The sequence below is a fragment of the Sturnira hondurensis genome, unplaced genomic scaffold (genome assembly GCF_014824575.4).
Source record: "Sturnira hondurensis isolate 20B ecotype Veracruz unplaced genomic scaffold, ASM1482457v3 Scaffold0021555, whole genome shotgun sequence".
NCBI lineage: Eukaryota > Metazoa > Chordata > Mammalia > Chiroptera > Phyllostomidae > Sturnira > Sturnira hondurensis.
In genome coordinates, this window is record NW_028094186.1 from 506656 (window position 1) to 530515 (window position 23860).

Consider the following 23860-nt stretch of genomic DNA (forward strand, 5'->3'; position numbering starts at 1 on the left):
AGAGATCTACATTTTCTTCCTCAGAGAACCTGATTCAATCGTGTGGACTGTGCACAGCACCAGGCCACCCTCACAAGGCCCTGCCCCTGCGTAGTTCCAGCCCCAGCCAGTCTCCCTGGGAAAATCCCTTCTGCTTTCTGGACCCCCGGCTTCCCATCTATAAAGTGCAAAGAGTGAACAAAATGACTGTCAAAAGACCTCCCAGCTTGAGCCTTCAGAGTTCTAGGAATGTGTGGCTTAGCACCTTCTCTGCTGCCCTGTCTAGAAACAAGCATGAGGATAGGGCAGAAGTGGATCCAGCAGACTCAATGGAAATGCCACCTCATTAGGAGGCCTTCCATGATTACATCATCTAATGATATGATTGATGTCTCCAATTCTCTTTCTCGCTCAGCGTATCTCTTTTTCATACTCACATACACTCGTGGTTGCTCCCTCTCCCATTATCCTGTTTTATTTTCTTCTTAGCACTATGTGAAACATCTTACATACTTGTTTACTTGACTATTGTCTTTCTACACTACAACGTTAGTTCTAAAGGTCAGGAATCTTGCCTTTCATAGCTCTGGGCCTAGTCCAGCACCTGGTATACAGTAAGTGCTTAGTATATATGTGTTGTCTAATGTTTGAATGAATAAATCAATGAACGAATGGATCTGTGGGTGGTACGAGAGCTGCACCAAGCATGGCTGTGATCTGTACCAACTCTTCCATGAGAAGCAGCTGAGAAATAGGACTCTGGAGTCAGGAGACCTGGATTTGAGTCCCACACTGCCAATTAGTGGTTGTATCACCTTAGGCATTTCACTTGACCTCTCTAAACCTTGGTTTCTTCATCTCTAAATTGAGGATAATGATCCCACATTGCAAGCTGTATTTTTAGGAATTAGAAGTGATGTATATAAAGTGATCTGGTCATAGCAGGTATCTAGTAAATGTTAGTTCCCTTTCTCTTCCTTCCTCTGAGGCATAGAGGTCAAGGGTTTGGAGATTCTGGACTCAGACAAGTGGTTGCTTATCTATTTCTCATCTCTCAGGAGAAGGTAAAACAAAATTGCAAGCAACTTAGCCTAGGACAGTGCAAAGGACTTGGCCAAAGTCATACAACCAGGCAGTGAAGTAAGCAGCAGGTCCCCTTTCTAGGGGACAGAGGAAGCCCCTGATCCCAAACAAGATGGAGAAAGGGGACAGGGCAGGATCTTGCTTGTGCTGGGCCTCCAGAAAGAAGAAGTAGTTGCTCTAGTCTGAGAGTCGGCCTCCAGGGTTCTAGTCCTGCGTTTGTCAGAGGCTAGCTGGTGACTTTGAAATATAGTATACTATTTCCAGTCTTGATTCCTCTTTCTGTACATTGGGCATATTACTCCTTCCCAGACTGCCTCACAGAATGGGAGTGTTAGGAGGATGATATTTAATTTGACATATTGTTAGAAGCATAACATTTCACGTAAGAGAAAATATTATAGTGATGAATCACACAGACTCAATTTCTAAAACTTTGCCACAAGAACATATATTAAAATTCAGAAAAAAAAAGACTAAAAGTAATAATAAACTGCATCCCTCTGGGCTGTGTAAAGTGGAAAACAAAAACTTGTAAACATATTATTTCAATGGAATATATGAAACTCTTTGGCTATCTATAAATAAATCAAATTAAAAAAAATATTTACTGAGCACCTTCTTTGGGATGGATAAGGAAACTCACTCAGAGGGGTTTAGTGACTTGCCTAAGGGCACACAGGACTGAGAAGGCTGAGAAAAGGCTGGCAGGAAAGATTTCCACCAGCCACACAGGAAGCCCCTGACAGACGGGGCGGCAGAAGGGCCTGAGACACTGGGTCAGGAAGACCAAGTCCCCAGTTCGAGTTTCCCTCTATCCTCCAGTCCAATAAAAGCCCTGGGTCTGTGCAAGTTTAGTAGAATTAGCATGCGCCCACAGATTCTATGGTCCAGGATCAGCAGTGGGGACGACCTCGAGGGGGTCACCCGCGTCCCCTCTCTGAGCAGGTTTCCCCTCCTCTGAACACGAACCTTAAGGCTGGCCAGCCTGTGGTTATCAAGGGACAATCAAGAGAGTGCGTTAAAAAAGTCTCTACCTCAGTACACTGAGTTTGTTACCTTTCTTCACCTCTGGAAATTGCGGGAAAGCAGGAGCGCTGTGTGGAGTTGAACAAGTGGCACAGTCTCTCTGGGCTTCTGCAAACAGTGGGTGACTAGGACCAGGCCAGGTGTTTCTAAATTCCTTCCAGCACCAAAAACAAACAAACAAAATAAACCCTGAAATTTCTTTGTGGTTCGACTCCGCTGCGAACTCCACTGGTCACCTCCCTCCCGTCTGCCCTGAGAAAGCGCAATCCCTTTAAGTCGGGGTCCTGCTCCGCCTGGGCCAATCACCGGGAACAAAAGTTCTTTAAGGACCAAAGAGGCGATTTAGTCGGGAAGGGGGCGGGGCAGGGGCGTGCCTCTCAGCCAATCGGAATTTCCCTGACTCTGCTGGCCAATGGCAGGGTTGTCGAGAGGCGGGGCAGCTCCAGCTGTCGGACAGTTGCCGGTACCAATGGGCATGCCGCCCGCGGCCTATAAAAGTCCTCTGGGCCCGGAGCGACAAGCTTTAGGGTCGGTAGGTCGTCGCCGTCGAAGGTGTGCCCTAGGACTGCCTCCCGGTCGCGGCCGTCCAGTCCCTGCAGCCGCGCCCCCCGCCTCGGCTCCCGCCCAGCCGATCTCCCTGCCCTCCTCCCCTTAACCACCCGCGGTTTTTGCTGTCGGGGCCCCGGGACAGGGTTAATGATGCCCTCGGAGAGCGGAGCTGAGAGCCGGGACCCGGCGACTGCTCAGGTTGGGACGACCGCGGCCTCGGCGGTGGCCATGGCCTCCCAGACGGGCGGCGGCCCCGGCCCGGAAGCCTCTTCGGCTTCCCTCGGACGGCACCTGAGTGGGCTGGGCTGGCCGCAGGTGAAGCGGCTGGACGCGCTCCTGAGAGAGCCGATTCCCATTCACGGGCGTGGCAACTTCCCTACGCTGAGCGTGCAGCCGGGGCAGATCGTGCAGGTGAGAGGGCGCTGGGTGAGGGGTCTGGGGTCTCTATCCTAAGGCTCTTGTGGCTGGAAGGACCCCGGAGTCTGCTCAATTCGCTGGGCAGCTATGGAAAATCAGAGTCCGAGAGGGGCAGAGGCTGAAACAAAAAGGCACAGCACTGATGTAGATTATATTCCCTTCCCCCTGCACCTCATAATACCTCCCCTCTTGGCTTTCCCTGCCCCCGTCCCTGGGGAGTCCCGATTCCCCTCGAAATTCACCCAGGCTCTGGCTTGGAAGGGAGCAGAGTGAGGAGAGACTTGGCAGCTGGGAAAGAACAGTCCCACCTGCAAGGACAAAAGGTGCCAGGCAGCTCTGGGTGGGTGGGTGTGCCTTCTTGGGTCCAAAATAGTTCTTTTCATTTCCAAATCGCCACTCCTGGGCCTCACTGCCACACTCTCCCTCGCTCAAGGACCTGGGGGCAGATTCTGTCCTGTGCTCCCGCAGCCCTTGAATCAAGAGCCCCCTAGCTGTGTGGAAGAGCCAAGAAATCCTGACAAAGAACTCCCTCTTAGCTGGGGTTGTGGCCAGGGGAGATTAAGCACCAGGCCAGACCCAATGCCTGCGTGCTGGAAGGCAACGTCAGGTGTCCAGTTTAGGTGTTTCTTCTCCTCCCCAAATTGGAAATGAAAGTCAGACCGGATCCCAAGCCCCATTTGTGTCCTGAGGAGCAGGAGAAGAGAATTCTGGCAACCCCCTCCTCTTCCCCAGACTCCCTCTTCCCTTTACCTGACCTTCAGCAACCCTAAAATTGCTCTTTCATCTGTACAGCCCATGCAGTGTCATGCTCTGACATACTAGACTATGGTAATTATTGTGCCCATTTTATAGCTGGGGAAGCTGAGGCCCCCAAAGGGGAAGTGAGCTGCCTAAGACTATCTACGGAAGTGAAAATCAAATGCAGAGAATCTTGGGTCTTCTGGGAGCTGCTTCCACCCCTTCCCCACTCCCAGTACTCAACTTCTAAGTCTTATGAGATGTCTTCTGATAGGAAGAAACCAGAAATCAGCCATAATTCCTGCACTTTCCTACCAGAGATGGACTTTCTTTCTCCAGCAGTAGCCAACAAGCTAGGTGAAGCCTTAGCTTCCACAGAGAGGGAGGGGTGCTCATTGGGGGACTTGCCTTGCCCTCCCTTCCAAGGAATGGGAGGGGGTGGGGGCAGATTCTCCAGGGCTGACTCACCTGCAGCCCAGTGGCACCTCACAGAGGCATTCCTCCGCTGCGCTGCCCGCTGTCACGGAGTAATTAGGAAACCATTTGAGGCTTTTCTCCCCGACGCAGTCAGGTCAACCTTGGACGACAACTGCTGTACTTCCAGGACTGTTGTCCCAGGCATGGGGGAGGGAGTAGAGGAGCCCAGTGTGGCAGCTCTCCTCTGCAAAGACAAGGAGTGCCCTGGAGGAGAAGTACCTGCCCTGGTCAGTATGGTCCAAACTGCCTTTACTAGTGCTGCTCTGTGCCAAGCCCTCTTCATAGAAATGACTGGTACCCAGACTTTCTGCTTTCCAAGTCCTCCCAACCAGGTGGAGGAGACTGCAGGTCAACAGGAGCTGCCTTTACAATTCGATAGTAGTGCAATGTCCTCCTAGACAAAGACCAGAGACACCATAGAACAAGGAGCTGCCTGCTGTGGTGGGGAGGGGCAGCAGAGACTTCGGAGCTGGACTGGGAGGTTTGGGACCTGTACTGTTGTCTGTTCCCTTGGCTGGGCCCAGTGTCCCCATCTATTCAATGGGGATGGGTTGGACTGCTCTCCAATACCCTTTCTGGTTCTAGAATCCAAAGGGAACAGGTGCCTTCACCTGGCCTGTGCACTTGCATCCACAAGGGAGAAAGTCCATCTCCTGGCAGGAATCTGCAGCTGGAAGCTTCACAAGCCAAGCTGGTGGGAAGTTTGCGGTGCGGCTGCTAGGGGTATGTGGTGTAGGCGCTGGTTGTTAACTTTGGCCTTCTCACCAGTGCTGAGTTGCCCCACAGGTCAATAATTGGAATCTTTCTCCCTCTTTTCCCCACAAGGGTTTCACCAACAGTAGAAATTTAAGCACTTAGGGATGCTCTTCTTGCTTGTACCTGGACTAGGGGGACCCACTCTTCTGTAGGAAGCCCCCTGCAGTCTGGGAGGCCTGGTTATAATTAAGCTCAGCCAGATATTGGCTTGTGACCTTGGATAAGTCCTTTGCCCAAGATCACAATCTTATCTCTCCAGCTGCAGCCAGAGGGCTTGCATTAGGTGGGTTTGAAGTTTTATTAGGCTGCTGTCTGGCGGCAGCTACAGTCTCCCTGCAGGTCTCAGCAGTGACCTGGGAGCAGAGTGGTTCCAGGGAAGGCCCTTGCACAGGAGAGAGGAGGGTGCCGCCACTGCCCCCTCCATGGCTGGCAAGTCTGATTCAGGAGGCTCCAAGCTGCCCTGCAGTCTTTGGGTGTGACAGTATCTGGAACTGTCTGCCAAGCTGGCTGTAGTCACACCTGGGAAAGAGACAACAGCCTCTGTCTGGCTGACATAGCTGGCCCCATGGCCTGACGCAGGCAGTTTAACAAGGGTACTGCTACCTACTCACCAGGCCAGATGCCATGCCCTGGGGGCAGGAGTTGGCACTGAGTAAGGCTTAGCTCTAATGATACTTGGGGAGGGGGCTGGTCTGCTCTGCAGGGCTGACCAGGTCTTTGAAACAAGGTCTTTGGCCCATCCCTTTCCTTGGTCTACATGGACATACCTGCTAGGGTATGTGTTAGAAGTCCCACCGGCTGGACTGCGTCAACTGGCCCCTTACCTCCAGCCTCCCCTGTCTGTCTAGCCAAGTCATTCTCCCAACACTCACCTTCCTGCTCCCCAACTATTCTGGCTATGGGCTTCAGTGACTGGAAGCTTTGGCCTCACTTTGAAACTTTGAGAGGGAGGGAGAATGAACCCTATGTTCTGGTCTCTGCTCCCTCTCAACATTGGAATGGCAATGTGGTAAAAAGGAGACAGACTTTGGAGTCAATCAGATCTGAATTTAAAGGCACATGACTTCAAATGATCTTGGGCATGTGACTCACTCCTGGGAGCCTCAGAGTCCCCCTCTATAACTTGGAGATCATAAAGACCTATCCCCTGTAGATTCTGGTGAGAAGGTCTGGTGCCTGGCACCCAATAGGTTCCTAACCCATATTCTTCTACCCCTCCCCCAGCCACCCTCCATGCCCTTGCAAGATTCTGATGGCCAGTCACTCATCCCCCCAGAGCCATAATAATACCTTCCCGAAAGTCAAGGTCCTCCTCCCGGAAGCCTTTCTGGAGGGACCCGCCCGCCTCATATTGCCCCACCACGGCTTGCCTTCTCAGCACTTAGGTGCATTCTTTGCACTCATTCCCTGAGAGGTGAGGAGGGCTTCCCCTCCACAGGTGCGCTGACTTGGCAGCACGAGTTGCAGAATCACTCGGAGAAGGAATGCTGCCTGGTCACTTTCAGGACAGTGTATGAAGCACTCTGAATTGCTGAGAAAACTGTTCAGCCCAGCTCTCCTCTTCTCCCCACCTGGTTCGAGGCCTGGGAAGACATCCCTGGCTAGAGGAGCAGGTTCAAGAAGACTTGTAGGTTCTCCGGTCATTTGCTCCTGTGGCAACAGGTGGGATCTGTTACATCTCTTCCCACTTGATGTGGGAAGTTTCCCAAGATCTTGACCCATCCCCTCTCCCAAGAGTGGAAATGGTCTGGGTTTTAACTCTAGCCCTACCATTTCTGAATAGCTTCTCGAAGCCTTAGATATCTTACCACGGTAAGCCTCAGTTTCCTCATCTGTAAAATGAGTATAATATTTGCCTCATTGTGTCTTTGTAAAGATGAATGAGTATCTCACTGTCAAAAGAACGTGCCTGCACTTGAGAATCCAACTAACCTGAGTTCTGCTCTCAGCCGGTCCCTGTCTCGGCGTGGTTGTGGGTAACCTCTCTGTGCCTCAGATCCCCCATCTATAAACTGGGATTATAGGACTCAAACACAGGGTAATAGTGATAATACACAGGGATAATAGTTACCTGCCTTACAGCGTGATTGTGAGAATTACGTGAATCTATATCCTAACATATAAAGTGCTTAGAACAGTACCTGGCTTTTAGTAAATTCTATGATTGTGTGTGTTACCATTATTGCTGTGCTTTCTGAGGCTTTCCTCCAATAGGCCACTCCCTAGCTCAGGAAATCAATGCTTAGAGAGTTAAAAGTCTTTCCAAAAGCACGACAGCTGGTAAGTGGTCAACAGTGGTTGATGTTATTGTCACTATTAGAGTCAAAGCCCATAGTGGGCCTCAGGGACCCAGGCTCCTGACACCTCTCCTTCCTGCTGTCCCCTCCCCAGGTTGTCCGCAGCAGCCTGGAGGCACAGGGGCTGCACGTGCATAGTGTGCGGCTGCACGGCTCAGCAGCCAGCCACGTGCTGCACCCTGAGAATGGCCTGGGCTATAAAGATCTGGACCTGGTATTCCGTGTGGACCTGCGCAATGAGGCCTCCTTCCAGCTAACCAAGGAGGTGGTGCTGGCCTGCCTGCTGGACTTCCTGCCCGCTGGTGTGAGCCGGGCCAAGATCACACCACTGACACTCAAGGAGGCATATGTGCAGAAGCTGGTGAAGGTGTGCACAGACACAGACCGCTGGAGCCTCATCTCACTATCCAACAAGAGTGGCAAGAATGTGGAGCTCAAATTTGTGGACTCAGTCAGGCGCCAGTTCGAGTTCAGTGTGGACTCCTTCCAGATCATCCTGGACTCCCTGCTGCTCTTCGGCCAGTGCTCATCCACCCCCATGTCTGAGGCCTTCCATCCATCTGTGACAGGTGAGAGCCTGTACGGGGACTTCAACGAAGCCCTGGAGCACCTGCGGCACAGAGTCATCGCCACTCGCAACCCCGAAGAGATCCGCGGTGGTGGCCTCCTCAAGTACTGCCACCTCCTGGTGCGTGGCTTCCGGCCACAGCCCAGCACGGATGTGTGTGCCCTGCAACGCTACATGTGCTCCCGCTTCTTCATCGACTTCCCGGACCTGGTGGAGCAGCAGCGCACGCTGGAGCGCTACCTGGAGGCCCACTTCAGCGGGGCCGACTCAGCCCGCCGCTATGCCTGCCTGGTGACGCTGCACCAGGTGGTCAATGAAAGCACCGTGTGCCTCATGAACCATGAGCGCCGCCAGACGCTGGACCTCATCGCCACCATGGCGCTCCAGGCGCTAGCTGAGCAGGGCCCGGCTGCTGCTGCTGCTCTGGCCTGGCGCCCTCCAGGCCCCAATGGAGTTGTGCCTCCCACTGTCAACTACTATGTGACCCCGGTGCAGCCTCTGCTGGCCCGAGCCCACTCCTGCTACCCCACCTGGCTGCCTTGTAACTGACTCAGACCCTGGCCAGAAGTGACTGGGCCTCCCCAGATGAAGTGGGGCCTCCAGAAGTGTGTGGAGGGCATGACCAGAGACAGGCAGCCTATGCCAGGTGGCCCAGCACTGCTGCAGGGTTGGGCCTTCGACTGAACAGAGCAGACTCCCTGAGTGAGGCCCTCTGGGCGTAAGGCCAAGCCGGGGCTGTTGGCAGATGGACCCTTTGCCTGTTGCAGCACACTTAGACCAGCTGTGGGGTACAAGAGCTTTTCGTCTTGGGGGTAATTGCCCTTAAGAGACAAAGCATGTGTTGGGGTGGTAGCCTCAGTGTTCATCATCTTGGGTTGCTTTCTGTGGCCCAGAAAGGGTCTTTTTGGCTAAGGCCAGCCTGCAGTGAGGGCCTGCAGCCAATACAATGACTGAAATATGGTACATTATAGGAACTAATCACTTTGGGTCAGGCTGGGCCTGGTGTTCCAACCTGGCTAATCAATGGAGGGAGGGAAAGTGAGGCACGAGGCGGACACCTGGAGAGGGCTTTGTCTGGCCCAGTCCCCTGACACCCGTAACCTCAGCCATCCAGCAGTGTGGTAAGTAGGCCGCAAGTGGCCTGGGCTCCTTCCCCCATGTTACGAGGAACCCTCCTGCCTGGGAGACTGTTCTTAGGGGGGAGTCCAAAGTGGTCCCATTCAAGTGTTCCCACCCCACTGGCCTGGTTACAGGGCCCTCACTTGGGGGAGGACAGCCACACCCGCCTCCTGTTACTATTTTGCACTCAACACCTGCCAATAAAAATTGTCTACACTGAGCCTGGTGCCATGTTTTCTCCTGGGAGGAGGGTTTTTCATGACGTGGGGGCTATGGCTGCCTCCCCCAGCCCGAGTCTGGCTTATGTTGTGGGAGGGGACAATGGGGGTCAGGGTCTGAGTCCTGGGCTGTGGCTGGTGAAATGCCCCTTCCCCTCAGCACCAGCCCCAGCTTGACAGCTGTGCTGGAGCTCATGTCTACATACATGACTTGCACCTGCACACTGCCTCAGCAATTCTTATGTTCAAGAGTAAATATTTCAGCCCCAACCAGTGTGGCTCATTTGGTTGGGCATTGTCCTGCAAAGTGAGAGGTCATCTGATTCCTGGTCAGGACACAGGGCTGTGGGTTTGGTTCCCAGTTGGGGCATGTGTGAGAGGCAACCTATCAATGGTTCTGTTTCTCCCTCCCTTCCCCTCTCTCTCTAAAAAAAAAGTAAATATTTCAGTGTTTCCAACCGAGATTTCCTAATGACCCTGGACCTGGCCTCACACTGGCTGCTTGACTTCATCTCTGCCCATCCTACCCATCCCTTTCCAGGAAGCAGGTGGAAAACAAGTGGGGTGAATCCAGACTGGAGACTCCTCCAGTAGTGGCAGCCAAGACAGAGATTTCCAGGGGCCCCCAGGGCCAGAGCCCAAGCCCAGGTTTGGCCTCCCTATCTGAGGGAGGTTCCCTCAGTCCTCTGGCTCTGTCCTGCCCAAGTGCCAATGGGCACATTCCAACTGGTTCTCAGCAGGTTCCCTAGGGGGCCAGGTCTCTCCTTTCCAGACCCACATGGGGCCACATCAGGCTGTCCAGACTGAACTCAAGCCCACAGGGAGCTGTTCCCTCAGGGCATCATCCAGTCAAGGTCCTGGTTGCTTCCCTTCCTGCTGTTTACCAGGTCGCTTTCATCCAGGGATTACAAAGCTCTTGACATATTTAGCCTCATTAGTGTCTTCTGAAGTGGTGGCTTTGATGGTTTCAGTCAGGGTGAGAAAAACAAGGCCACAGCAGAGCCCCCCCCCCACCGCCTCCAGGTCACCTGAATGAGTCCAGCTGCCTCACCTGCTCAATGGGTCCCTGCTGGGTTCAAAATGGCTACAAGGGTGACAGGTTTCTTTGCTTAGTGACTGAAAATAGTCCCACCTTCACTCTGAGTATGCCCTCTCAACTGGGGTCCTGGGAGGGGCTAAGTTTGTCCCAGCTCCCGGTTTGGGCACATAGAGGACGCTCACAGTGCAGGCATCCATGTTTAACTTGTTAGGGTAGGCAGAGGGCTCCACCTGGACATGCTTGTTTCAGAGGGTGAGAAAGCCAGGAACCCACAGTACATGTGTGTGTACCTATGTTCAGCCCATGGGAAGCCAGCTACCCCTGTAGTGGTTGGGAATATGTCAGCAAGACCAAGACCAAGACTCCTACCCTCTTAAAGATGATATTCTAATGAGGTAGAAATCAAATTATATAGTCTTAGGTCAATGATGCTCAAAGATATATTGATACATAGCAGAATAAGGGATTGAAATATCTGGAGTTTACGATTTTTAAAAAGACTTTATTTTTATTTTTAGACACAGGGGAAGGGAAGGAGAAAGAGAAGGAGAGAAACATCAATGTGTGATTGCCTCTAGCACTCCCCGTACTGGGGACCTGGCCCGCAACCCAGGCATATACCCTGACTGGGAATCAAACTGGCGACCTTTGGTTTGCAGGTCACTCCTCAATCCACTGAGCCATACCAGCCAGGACTGGAGTTTACAATTTTTAAAAGAATTCAGGGTGGACCTCATTGAAAGTGTGACATTTGATTGCACAGATTAAAGGTGGCGGGAAGCAAGCCATTCAGGTGTCCGGGGAAACAGTGTTCGGGCAGAGGGAACTTGTTTGATAACATATGCATGCTCCCAACAGGCATGTCTAGGGAGGGTGCGTGTACCTGAGCGTGTCTAGCTGGCCTTGTGCAAGGTGCATGTGCTCCCTGCTGCCCATACGCAGCCTACATGGGTGTGAGAAGCAGGAGAGAGCGAGACAGGAGTTCCCAGTAACACTACCATTTCTAAAGTGTTTTACTCCAGGCCCAAACTACGCTAAGGTCTTCCCCATCATTACCTCTCATTTCATCTTCACAACTCCACGAGAGAAGAGCAGGGGTCATCTCCAGGTTACAGACCAAGAAACTAATGCCAGAGAGGTCAGAGAAGCTGGTCTGACTCCAAAGCCACTGCCATTAAACCCCGCACCTTCCTGCCCCTGCACTGACTTCCCACAGATAAGCACGACAGCATGTCTCCTACACAAGTGTGTGACAGAGATAGGTTTGTAGTTCTGCGGCATTTGCCATTTTATGTCTGACTATGACAGAGTGTCACAGTGTGACAAGATGTGCATTTTCTTGATGTACATGTGACAACAGCCGTGACTTGTGAGTACATCAGAGGCCTGTGGGTACATTTGGGGGTAGTGCAGTGGGTGTGATAAAAACACTGACTCAGTGACTGTCACTGTTCTCTCGTGGACAATTCCCGCAACCATCTAAGATGCCAGGACAGGGAGGAATCAAGAACTGTACATCAACCAGCCAGAGAGGGGAAGGGTGAGGAAGCAAAGGCACCGGCCCCCCCTCCACCACCAGCCCAACAGTGCTTTCCGAGCGACAGTCCACCCACCCCTGACCACAGCAGGTGGGGGAGCTCCAGAGGAGAGAAGCACTGCTGTGAACATTAGGGAACAGGAGCTACAGTCCTGCCACCACCTCAAGTACTATTGGCCCTCTGGTCCCACTGTCCACCCTACTCCCTGCTCTGTGCCCTCAGAAGGGCGACCTCTAGGGACTACACATCAATGACTCCCTTGTTCCCTGCCATCCTGTTGGGTTTGGCCAGTGAGAGGCCCCAGCAGGAAACTGAAGTAAATTGGGTGTTTACTCCCTTGCTCCACTCCCGGCAGGTTGTCATGGCTGGCTACATCTCTCAATCAAAGGCCGCTGTTCTCGTCAGGGACCCTCTCCCCACAGCTGCACGCTCGGCCCTTTGCCCTTCCCTCCCGACCCCCGCCCCTTTTTAGGCCCAGGAGAGGTAAAGGCTTCCCACTCTTGGATCCCCTGAGAGCCGCATCACAACATGTTAGTTTCTTAAGTCCACATTTTTGGAAACAGTCCCTTTTAAATCTCCTCCCAGCATGAGTGTGCCCTGTCTCCTACTGGGACCCTGACTGACAAACAGGCCCATACAGTCACCAGCACAGTCCCACTGCCATGTTGTCACAAACATGCACGACTTCCCTTCTGGTCACACGGTCTCACACGTGCATCCCCATCCCCTAACTTCCTCATCACAGCCTCAATCAAGGAAGACTTCCTGGAGAGGGTCAGCTTTGAACCAAGTCAAAGGAGAAACCAGTCTGCAAATCAGCCAACAGTCCCAAGATTGCCAAATGAAACTAAACAGAATATGCTAGAGGAACTGCCACCTTAAAGAGTGGTGACAGACACACGAAAGAAAGGAGGCGAGGACACTGGCAAAGTAAACCTCAAAGCCACATGTGTTTGTGCCGCATCATTTAAATTTATTCTTCCTGCCTGTATGAATCAGGGGATTGACTCAGTACATACTCATTCTGCAGAATTCTACAAGTTCTGGATTGTATGTGAGTAAATATGGCCCCCTTCTCTCTATTATCAGGCTATTTGAATAAGTGTGGTTCCTTTGCTCATTTCAAACTTTGCTTAGAATTTTGACGTGGCCACTCCCTCTTTCTGAGGAAGAGGTGTCCCCTCAGGAGCCAGAGCTGATCACCTGAGGGCCACAGGCATGCTCCCACACGGACAGGGCAAGGGCAGTGAATGAGGAAGACAGATTTCTCAAACCGGTTTCCCTCAAACAGGTCTCCAGGCTGTTAGACTGAGAAGCAATGGCAGCTACCAAGCCGCGTTGTGACTTAAGAACAATGACTATATTTTTAAAGAAATCCTTTCCACTTTCATGGAAATGTTCGCTGCAGAACCTGACTGTCTCGCGGACCCATAGGAACCCTTCCAATTACACAGCATAAGCCAGAGTTGAATGCAGCACACATCAAGAAACGCATGGTACAGGCAACCTCCCCAGATCCCAGCCCCTCGCCTCTGTAAAACAAAGGGCTCGTGTGAAGTGAGGAGGGCTCAGTTGTGTAGGGTCGACTGCAGAAGTCTTCCTGGAGGAGGTGCTCAGGGAAGGAACAGAATCCAGGAGTTCAGATCCATAGAGTGCAGGCTCTGAGTTACTGGGAGGAGCTGGAGAGAACAATTTCAAGAGCTTCAATTACCTCTTTCCCACAGCCGCCCAGCCCCACCCCAACACTTCAACATCCACCTCCTTAAGAGGGGCCATTATGGAGAGAAGGTGGTGGGACAATATTATGGATCTGGGCCCCACTGACCCCCCCACCCCGGAAGAGGTGGGGGGCTCCTGGGATAAGCAGAGGTCCTCTTGGGCCTTTGTCCTTGGCTGGGATCCCGACTGGTCTGAGCAGCTGGAATGGAATGTTCCTGGGATGAAAAGCCTGATCCTTCCTCCACCTCTCGCCTTATGGAATTCCCCAGGCCCATGGTGAGGGGAGAGGGGGACCTTTCCAGGGATTCCTGATATGACGATGCTTTGGAGAAGCCAAGGCCCACACTGCCCCGGGACTATGTCCTGGCAGCCTCTCCTAGGCTGGGCAGATCCTCTCCATTACACATTTTCTGACCTCCACTATCTGCTAGGCACTGAGCATGACCTCTCATTTAATACTCAGAAGCTATTTCCTCCCCAGCTGCCCCAAACACATATGTACACACACACATACAGAAAAGAAACTGGTTTAAGGGAGAAGGTAAGTTATTTGCCCAAGGTCTCCCAGCTGAGAAGTTCCAGGCCAGGCCAGAATCCCAGGTCTGTTTTGTTGCCTGGGGTACTTTATGCCCCACCATGTAGCCCATCACCCTGCTCCCCTGCCACCCCAGGCTCTTGGCTCTGACACCAAGCATTGCAGCCCAGGTGTGCAAGGAGGAGGCAGCCCTCCGAGGCAACTGCAGGCCCTCAATGTCATTGGCCTGCCCTCGCCTAAAACCAGGTGTGCTGACTCAGCCTGACTCACCAACCCCTTCCCCCAGACAATCAGGCTGGGGAGCCAGCCTCTGGGGGTGTGCCCAGACCTTGGGGAGTAGCACCTTCTGCTACCCCTCCAACATTTAATCACATCACTCCCAGAACCAAGGACCAGGGATCACTGGACCCAGATATCAAAGTGAGAGCCTAGAAATCTCCCACATTCACCTTATAAATGAAAAGTCACATAGCCAAATATTTAATGGATCTCTCACAGGTTCCATGCCCTTAGACAAGTCACCGGTTCTTCCTGATCTTGTTTCCTCATTTGTGGAAATGAGAATAACCCCTACGAATAGCTGGGAGGATTGAAACAGGTAATGGGTGTAAAGTGCTTAGCCCAGTGCCTGGTGTGGAGGAGGTGGTTAATATATTATTCCAGAGCCAAGGATTCCCTTCCCCCATGACTCCTGGCCAGGGTGCGGTTGGCTGGTCAAGACTAATGCGGGGAGAAATAGGCTGGAGATCTCTCATCTTTCCCAAGTATCTCCTTCCCTGCTGGCTGTAAAGAGCCTAACCTTCAGCTCTGAGAAGCCTGGGCCCCTGGGTTTTTCTCCATTGCTGGCTGTCAGTGAAGAGGAGCCTCCTGGAGACTTGGAACACCTGAGTCAAGACCTGATCTCTAGGAAGCCACCTTGGTGCCCAGGTGGCGATGAGAGGGGGTATTCCGGTCATTTATCAGTGTAACAAATCTGTGAGAAGCTAAACAACCAGGGCTTTTACTTTTACTCAAATGGTGAGCACCAACTGGGGCAGCCTCTTTCCAGGAAAGCATCCTGATGGACCTTCTCACCAGGCCCAGGGACCAGGCCAACCAGAGTGCTTCCTTTGAGCCCCCTGTCTAAGTGACCCACCCTAATCGATTTTCTGCCAACATTTAAAGCTCAAAGCCTGGGATGCCCTACCACTGCCAGGAAGAGGCTGGTTGGGGGCGGGGATACTGGAAGCCCAGCTGCTCCAGACAGCGCCCAGTGCCCCAGGAAGCAGCCCCACACTGCCCTCTGGTGGTGGCACCCAGAGATTGGAGAGATACCTTCTCTTGGCTGGGCAGCCAAGAGAGGAAAAGGGGCTTATCCAAGGATGGACAGGCCCCAGACTAGAACCCTGAACTGGTTCCCCAGCCCCAGGCACTAACGTGAAGAATGGCTCCTGTTTGCTTATTTCCCTTTGCTGGGATCCCAGATTCACTGGTGGTCGTCAATAGCCTCAGTGCACAGGTATAGTCCCCAGGGCTAGGGGCCACTGAGAAAGTGTTCAAGAAGTCACAGGTGGGGACAGGGGTCAGTTTTCTGCCCAGGGACTCCAGTTATTTGTGAAGGCCTAAAAACAGCCCTCCCACAACACGAACAGCCCACCTCCCGGAAGGTCCCCTGGGACGGTGGCTGTCCGGAAAGGCTACCTTGAGGAGGGCCAGGAGACGCAAACCCTTAAAAGCAGAGACCCTTTGATTCAGTGCTGCTTCTTGAGTCCCTGGACTAGGTAGATATCAACATTTTGTTGGTTGAGGAGAAAATGGAACCTCCTAGAGGTGAGCTGAGGGATAGTGGGCAGAGCACTGAACCAAGAGCTGGGGTGCAAGCCACTGAGTGCTGTGTGCCTGGCCAAGGCCCTCGCTGAGAAGTAGTGGGACATCTGGAAGTGAAGGAAGGGTACAGAGCTGCCTGTGACATCAGGGCCAATTCCCATTTCCTACACACACATCCCACTTTCTCTACCAAGAGTCATCTCTAATTCCTCACCCCTCGCCCCCGCCTCCAAATCAGGGCAAAGCTGATTACCAATAAATCCCAGAGAAGGCGAAATTGTGCTGGCACAGAGCACTTTACACCATTAGCTAAAAGCTTCTCTAGACAAAGTGCCCCTCTTCCACGCAACCCAGAAAACAAACAGTTCTGGCTGCAGCCCAACGCTGCACCGAAGCTCCTCACTGTGTCCCCCTCCAAGAAGCCTTTGTCCTGTCTGGGCTCCTGGACCCAAATGACCCTAGCAGCTTCAGAAGGTTCTCCTCTCTGGGGAAGCCAGAGGACGCCAGGGCTACCCACTGCTTTCCTGGTCCCCAAGCTCTCCTCAGTCTCTGAGATCTCCTCCTGGACTTCTGTTCCCCAGCTAAAATGGGTTCAGGAAGGTCCAACTGTTTGCTGAGAAACCAGCTGAAAAGTTTAGTGCCTGGGGAGAGAAAGAGCTGATGGGGGGCAGTCAGGGGAGGGCCCCTGGGCTTTGCCTTTCAGAGCAGTACAGAGGACCCTCAGGACCCTAGGACTAAACCAGATTCCCTTGACTCTGCATTCTCATCCTACACCCTCCTCCCTGCTTCCAAGCCCTGACATGAGGAGGGACAGCTATGTTCAGAGAGAGACTGAGGAAACCAGCCCAAAGAGGGGGAGGAGTTGTTCTACGTCGCACAGCAGACAAGTTGGACACCAGCTCTCTCTAGCCCCTGGCCCTGGGCAGGGAAGAGACACTAAGAGAAGGCCTGGGATCTAGTCACCTTTGCTGGTACGTGACCTTCCCATTCTGCGAAATGAGGACTTTAAATTAGCTCCTGGCTCCACCGGCAAAATACACTGACTCTTTCTAAGTGTGATTTAATAGAATAAAACATTCTCCCATAACTCATGCGGGAAGAAGACAGACCTCTGCCGTGTCAACCTCACTACAGCCCTTCCAGGAGGTGCAGATGCCCACTTCACAGACGGAAAAGGCGGCAGTCAACTCAGCAGCAAAACAGGAGAGGCCTTCACAGCTGAGTGGGGGCCAAGGAGGGGAGGCTGAAGGGCATGTGGACAGGAAAAGCAGCAAATCTCATTTCAGGTCTGGCCCTTTAAGGCCCCCCTTTCTAGAAGCCAATGACATATCTGCCCCTTTGGAGCCTGTTAAAAGATGTCACCTGGCTCCATCCCCAGCAGAGCCGTTTTAGAGACAGGTTGGGAGGGGGTCCCCTAGGAGAGCAGGTGAGGCTTCAAGCAGTTGCCAAATACTGGTTATCTAAGCCAGGCTGTACTCTGAGCAAAGCTACACGAGAAAAAAAAAATCCTTAAGGCCTTCCTACATGTGGAAGGGGAGATCCTCAGTCTCTCAGGGATTCCATCTCCTCAAATGGAAAACAGGGTCTTAGAAGAGAACTCAGTGATACATTGCTGTACCAGCCTCCACGCCATCTTGGGACCTCATTATTCTGTCAGCCCAAAGGTATGGAGGTAGGTGGTGCCAGAAAACCGCAGCCCCAAGGGCAAGACTCTTCTTACAGCCCCAAGGGACTCAGGAAAGTCAACGCGGGTACGCGGAGGGAGGAGGGATGCTGCGTCAGTGCAGCAGACTCCAACTGGTAAAAGTTTGCTGGCAAACCCTCCTGAGGTCTAAGCACCCTCAATCTGTCCAACTCTACAATGGGGTCTTGGTGCTACCGCCTCACTTCCCAGGAGGTCTGGGAAGAGCAGCAACAGAAAATAGACAGCTTTATTAGGGACCCAGCAGACTCCAGAAGCTCCAAAGAAGGGAGATCCTGGTCCCTGCACCACCCCTCTCCGCCCCCCTGGATGCACCAGCCGCTAAGACCGCACCTCAGCCTACTTTCCTGGTCCCCTGGCCCCCCGACTGTCTCTTCTTGTGGTCGGTCAGTCCATCCATCCGCGTTGGTGACGCCGTTCATCCAGCTGACGTCCGCAATCCTTCGTCGGCACCTCGGCGACAGCCTGATGGGGGCAGCCAGGGGTCCCGGCGCTGAGGTCAGCGCTGGGGGGAGGCGGGGCCGCGGGGCGGGCTTCGGCGGAAGGGCGAGTCCGGCTCTGGGCCGTGGCCCCGCCGCAGGCGTCCGGTACCCCAGGGTACGCAGCTACCCAGACCCAACGCCGAGGCAAGCAGCGCGGGCGGGCGGCCGCGGCGACCGCGACGCGAGCCCTTCTTGAGACGCGACCCGTGCGCCGCCAGGTAGAGCTCGGCCTGTGCCACGCCACCGCCCAGGCGGCCCAGGCTCTCAGCGCGGTGCGCCAGGCGCAGCTCGGCCGCCAAGAAGACGCGGTGAAGCTGCAGCACGCGGCTCTCCAGCTCCGACACTAGGCGCCGGCGGCCCTCCACCTCCAGCAGCCGCCGCCGCGCTTCGGCCAGCTCCAGTGCGCGGCCCCCCGCCCCCGCCGCGCCCCGGCCGCCGCCCGCGCCCCCTGCCGGCCCGGTACCCTCCGCACCCCCGTCAGCGCTCTGGCGCCAGCGCTGCAGCTCCGGCCCCTCGGCCGAGCCCACCGATGCGGGGGTAGACTCTGGCAGAGGCGAGGCCTGAGTCGGGGTAGGGGTCGGGGTCAAGGTCAGGGTTGGGGGCGGGGGCTGAGGGGATGGCAAGGGCTCCCGGGGCGGCACCGGCGGAGACCCGGGTTCCGCCGCCCCTTCCTGGGTCCCGGGGCCGCAGGCGCTGATGCGGCAGCCCGGCATCCCCCGCCCCCCTGGCGGTCAGCACCGCGCTGTCCGCAGGTTTGTTCAGCGGCACCAACGTGGAGGAGGATGGACGCCAACGACGCAAGAAATGTGGCCGCAGCCCCGGCACCAGCGCCCAGCCGGCGGCCAGTGCCTCTTATGGGAGACGGGGCGGAGCGATAGGTAGCACAGCCAATCAAAGGCTGAGATGCCCTGACACCGCCTCCTCTGCCCCGCCTGTTAAGGATGCTGCCCACACCTTTCAGGTCCTCCGACCCGGTCTGCCAGGACAACCCGTCTCCATCCACCTCCCCCCCGAATTTTCGGTGGAAGGAGGACCGCGTCTTCACTGGTTTGGCCCCTATCGTAAGCTCCGGTAGCTGGTGCGTAGAAATCATGGACTCCAGTCTCCACCTGGGGAGGGTTTTGCCTGAGGACACACCATGTGAGAGTGAAAGCCTGGACCAGAACTCAGGAGGCTTAACTCCTTGCACAATGCCCCTCCCCCCACCGCACACCCCTTGATCCAATCGGTTCTGCCCGGTCTCCTGGGCCACAAGGCTCACCAAAACCCCCTTCTCCTATCTCCCTGGGTGGGGAGTAATTCAGGACATGGCCCCTCCACGACCTCAGAGAACAGATGGCTGCCTGGCTAGCAGCCATAAGAAACGAGGAAAACAGTCTGTATCTGGATATCCCAGCCCTCTCAAGGCCCCCGAGTCTCAAGGCTCCTGTGTTTATCGCAAAAGAGTAGAATTGTCACATGCTACTCCGTCCCTAACCCTATAAGTAGCACCAAGGCTGGGTGCGGGTGCAGCCCTTCTCATGTCGATCCACTGCCGCAAGTGCACTCCCTTGTAACGTGAGTAATAAACGGCATGTTCACAGCATCCACATCTGTTGGTCCTCTGGATGGGTTTTCCGGAACATCATGAACCCAAGTGCAGATCCCAGCTTGGAGCTCCGGTGTTACCCTGGGGCAGTGTGGAGGTTGACGCACAGGGGCGCCTGGCGTCCTGGTGGGGGTCTGATCCGGTTGGTGCCCCACCAGGTAGGCCCTTTGCATGCAGAACAAGGTACAGCGCTACCACTGAGTCTGGCCCAACTTTTGCAAAACTTGAGGGACCCCCAAAGGAGCCCCAGACCACATGGTATGCAAAATTCTTTCCATGCCCTTGCTCCTGTTTGCTCCTCCTACTGGATGTCCCCATTCTTTACCCAGAGGGGAAACACACCCAGAAGGTAACAGTGGTGCCTTCCCCAGGGTCACATTGCAGCTCTGTTGCTGAATCCGGCGCCTGAATGGGACCAGCTCAGCCATTCATGCCCTCTGGAGGTTCAGATACCTGGGTCTGCTCACTGTCATTGGAGAGGACCTTAATTCGTTCCTTGTCAACCTGGCAAAATGACAGAATGGAGCCCTGCCCATTTTCCCCACAACAGAAATGACCCTGCCATGCCCTCCAAATACTGGCCCAGACAACAGGGCCCTGCCTCAGCTTTCAACCCTTTGGATGTGTCCTCAGAGATGAGTGAGGTCTCTGTGACGGGTGGGGCAGATGCTGGAGGGGCAGAAACTAGTTCATACCAGTTGGGAACTGCAGACAACCCTGGGCTCAAGGGGACCTGCCAGAAGTGGCCAGTATGACTGCTGCCTCCACCTGAAGAGGAAGCAGGTGGGGGAGCTGCACTGGCTTGATGTGGAGGACAAGGATGAAGCCTCCCCCTGCATGTGCTCTCAGTGCTTTCAGGTGCCTTAGATTGAGTGATTGGGACTCGTGGGCGAGCCAGCTGGGCTCCTGAGAGGCAGCTCAGAAGAGGAGGGAGAGGTCCAAGAAGGGGCCAGGCTCTCCGAAGGAGGGAGGAAGACTTTGGAGGAGGGCGTGACAGGGAGAGTGTCCAGTGACCAGGAGTGGTGGGGGATCAGCAGAGGGGAGGGGGGCTCTGTAAGGGCAAGCCTAGGGCTTCACTGACTGAGAAGGGCTAAGGGAGTGGGGGGGAGATTCACGGGTGCATTGGTAATAGAAGAGGCTCAGAGTGAGGAGAAGGGAAATTTAGTGACAGAGATAAGGCCTCAGGGAGTCAGAGGGGCTCAGTGGGGATGATGGAGGCTCAGGAATTAGCAGGTTGCCCCCAGCAAGGAGGGATGCCCTGCTTAACGGTGTCATCCCTTTGAATGGTCTCCTTTGTGTCATCAAACCCTGTGTCCTTCTCCGTGCAGATGACTCCCCGACACCCCATCATCATCATCACTGTGGCAAGATTGGCAGAGGTTTTGCCTGAAGTAGGCAGATCACTGCTGCCAGCTTCTAGGGATAAGGGGAACGAAACTAGGACTTACCCCCACCATCCGCCAGAACCAGAGAACCAGCCAGATCCGAGTTCACATCCCACACAGGGCCCACCTGAGTGACCTTGGAAGAGTCATTTCTGAGTAGGAGATACTCAATCTATTTTTGTTGAGCGAATAAATGTTCTCTCTCCTCCCAGCATACAGAAGAAAGGGGCATCAGCAGTCTTTTCTTCCTGATAAGAAACCAAAGCCCAGAGAGATCACACGGCAGATAAGTGGCCAAGCAAGAATTCAAATACAGATCTGACCCAACCCAAAGCTGCAGTTCACCTCCCTGTTATTCTCTGATAGGTCCCCTCTTCCTATCTATGATATTTTCCACAAGATGGAACTAGATGTAGATACAGATATATACATACATACATACATATATGTATATCTGCATTTGCTTGTTGTTTAGTTATTTAATAGTCTCTCACCCTAAACTGGTTTTGCTTATCATTAGACTCCCCTGAAGTTAAGTAGAATGTCCCCATAAAGCACCCAATAAACATTTGAATTAAAAAATAATGCAAGGGTAGATAGAGCTTGCTGAGAACAGAGAAGTCCCCTTCTTTAGTCATCCATTTATTCATTCATTTCTTAGTTCACTTATTTGATAAATTTGATCATTACCTTTTCTTTTGGGCTGGCTGCTGAAAGTACAGCCCAAATGGTCGGAGGGGGCGCTGCCCTCCGGGAGTGTGCAGGTTAGGGGGGGACACACACATGCAATAGCAATTCAGTGGGGTCTCTACTGGGATGGGGCAAAACAGAGGCTCTGGGAACGCAGTGCAGAGGGTGAGACCAATCAGATGGGGAGGGGATCAGGGAGAGTTTCCTGCAGATGCTATTTAAACCGAGACCTGGAGGATGAATCAAAGTAGGTGACGCAGATATGGTGGGGGGTGGAAACGTAGAAGGACTCAGGATGGGAACACTGTGTGCACAGGACCAGGGGGAGAGCTTGGGCACCTGCCAGCTTCCTTCCTGCCTCCCTTAATGGCCCTGGGCTCTGCACTCCCAGAAGTGGACAGGGGACTATAGCCAACCATCTCTTAGTGCACAGCCAGCGTGGCAAACACAATATTTGGAATTAGGAAGTACATATTTAGACAGTAATTGCCATTGTTTTTTTCCTTAGCATTACAAGTTATACATTCCTCCTACTGTAGCAAAGATGAAAAATGGAGAAAATATTAAAATTTTAAAAATAGGGCCCTGGCTAGCATGGCTCAGTGGATTGAGCATCGGCCCGTGAACCAAAAGGTCACTGGGGGGATTCCCGGTCAGGATACATGCCTGGGTTGTGAGCTTGCGAGAGGCAACTGATTAATGTATTTCTTGAACATCAATGTTTCTCTGGTTCTCTCACTTCCTTCCCCTATCTCTAAAGAATAAAAAAATAAAAAAATAGAGAAGGAGGGCATCTGGGATTAGAGACTTGAGTTTGAATTGAAGCTCAGTCCTTTCCTAGCTATGCAACCCTAAGAAAGGCACGTTTTCTCTCTAATTTTCAGGGTCTAAGGAACGGAACTGTTAATACCTATGACACAGACAAGGGCATGGATGGATGGAAGAATTTGTCCAAGGTTTCAGAAGCTGATAATATCTGTCCTCCATCTCAGCCAGAGACACTGAAAGAGAAGAGGCAGCCCAAGAGAGACGGGACTGCAGAGTCCTGTCCGTTATCCACACATCCTTCCCAGGACAGCAGCCAGCAGAGGCAGAGCCTATGGAGGGAGTGCATGGCTGTGGCCCAAATCAGGATCCCCTCCATCAGCTGAAAGTGGGGTGGGGCAGGAGGTCAAGGCCTGAAAAGTCTGCTTCCATCCCAGCCGAGAAGATTCAAGGCCTCTGCTAAGAGATCCAACCCCTCCCTCTCAGTATCTTCCCTGCAACCTGATCTGGCACCCTCTAGGATGTGATATCAGTTTAATAATTTAGCAGATGCAGACAAAGATAGAAGCTCTGAAAATAACCCAGCTAGGCCCAGCCTCCATCTCCTCTTTCCCCTGCAGACTCCCTGCTTTCCCCCCAAGGCTTCTGGTTGCCCCTACACCCGCCACTGCCCCTGCCCACCAGTGGGCACCTCACTTGACACCTTTTTCTTCTTCTAGTCCTTCTCCTTCTCCTTCTCTGCTCTCCTCCTCACCTCTTCTTTCTCTCAACTCTCATATTAAGAGCTTTTATATTAATTAGAGCTTAAAAGACTCGTATGCTGGAAGTCAGAAGCTTGGGTTTAATTCGTTATGTGCACTGAGCAAGTGCCTTCTCTCTCTGCTTTTATACAAGGAGGCCTCTGGATTCCTAAGTGTGGCAGGAACAAAATGTTTGGGTGACAGCAATTACTTGGCCGGGGAACTGGATGTCGTTCCCAGGAGGGCCCAGCTGCCGTGGCAGTGCCATCCCCACCAGCAGCACTGCAAGCCATCCTGATGCTCCATCCCGAGAGCTCACAGGTTCTCTTTGTTTTTGACTTCTCTTGTGATGAAAATTTTGCCCTGGTTATTATTCTTAGAATAAAAGGCTGTACGTGACTTGCGTTCACAATGCATGCAGCAGGTGTCATGTGCTTTTGATGCTTCATCACGTTTCTGACAAGTAGAAATTTTACTTCCCTCTGGGAAGCTGGGAAGAGCAATGCCCCTCCCCCCTTGATGGTTCTTTGCTCAAACCGCCCCACCTTTATGGGTCTCAGTTTTGACATCTCTAAAGAGGCCAGGTGTTGAAGGGTAAGCAGAGCAAGGTTAGACTGTACAGCCTCTAGATTGTAAGCTTCAAA

The 23860-nt window shown here is 53.4% G+C and overlaps 2 protein-coding genes across 5 annotated transcripts; one reads left to right on the forward strand and one right to left on the reverse strand.

The window, feature by feature from the left end:
• The first annotated feature begins 2618 nt into the window (after window positions 1-2618).
• Window positions 2619-9229, forward strand: TENT5B (terminal nucleotidyltransferase 5B). The gene is made up of 2 exons (XM_037032939.1): window positions 2619-3048; window positions 7417-9229. The coding sequence occupies exons 1-2, from the start codon at window positions 2785-2787 to the stop codon at window positions 8437-8439; spliced, it is 1287 nt and encodes a 428-aa protein (XP_036888834.1). The 5' UTR covers window positions 2619-2784; the 3' UTR covers window positions 8440-9229.
• A 3525-nt stretch (window positions 9230-12754) lies between these two features.
• Window positions 12755-18883, reverse strand: TRNP1 (TMF1 regulated nuclear protein 1). 4 transcript variants are annotated; one of them, XM_037032892.1, is made up of 4 exons: window positions 17900-18883; window positions 16974-17107; window positions 15475-15581; window positions 12755-13483 (listed from the first exon to the last, which is right to left on the reverse strand). In XM_037032892.1, the coding sequence occupies exon 1, from the start codon at window positions 18759-18761 to the stop codon at window positions 18066-18068; it is 696 nt and encodes a 231-aa protein (XP_036888787.1). In that variant the 5' UTR covers window positions 18762-18883; the 3' UTR covers window positions 12755-13483; window positions 15475-15581; window positions 16974-17107; window positions 17900-18065. The 4 variants fall into 4 exon arrangements, with proteins under 4 accessions (XP_036888787.1, XP_036888785.1, XP_036888784.1 ...); XM_037032890.1 differs by having other exon boundaries at window positions 15475-17107; XM_037032889.1 differs by lacking the exons at window positions 15475-15581; window positions 16974-17107.
• Between the last annotated feature and the right edge of the window lie 4977 nt (window positions 18884-23860).

Coding starts and splice junctions, on each gene's coding strand:
- TENT5B (XM_037032939.1), top strand. CDS start 2,785: ATGATGCCCTCGGAGAGCGGAGCTGAGAGCCGGGACCCGGCGACTGCT. Junction 3,049..7,416: donor AGCCGGGGCAGATCGTGCAG/GTGAGAGGGCGC, acceptor TCCCCTCCCCAG/GTTGTCCGCAGCAGCCTGGA.
- TRNP1 (XM_037032889.1), bottom strand. CDS start 18,761: ATGCCGGGCTGCCGCATCAGCGCCTGCGGCCCCGGGACCCAGGAAGGG.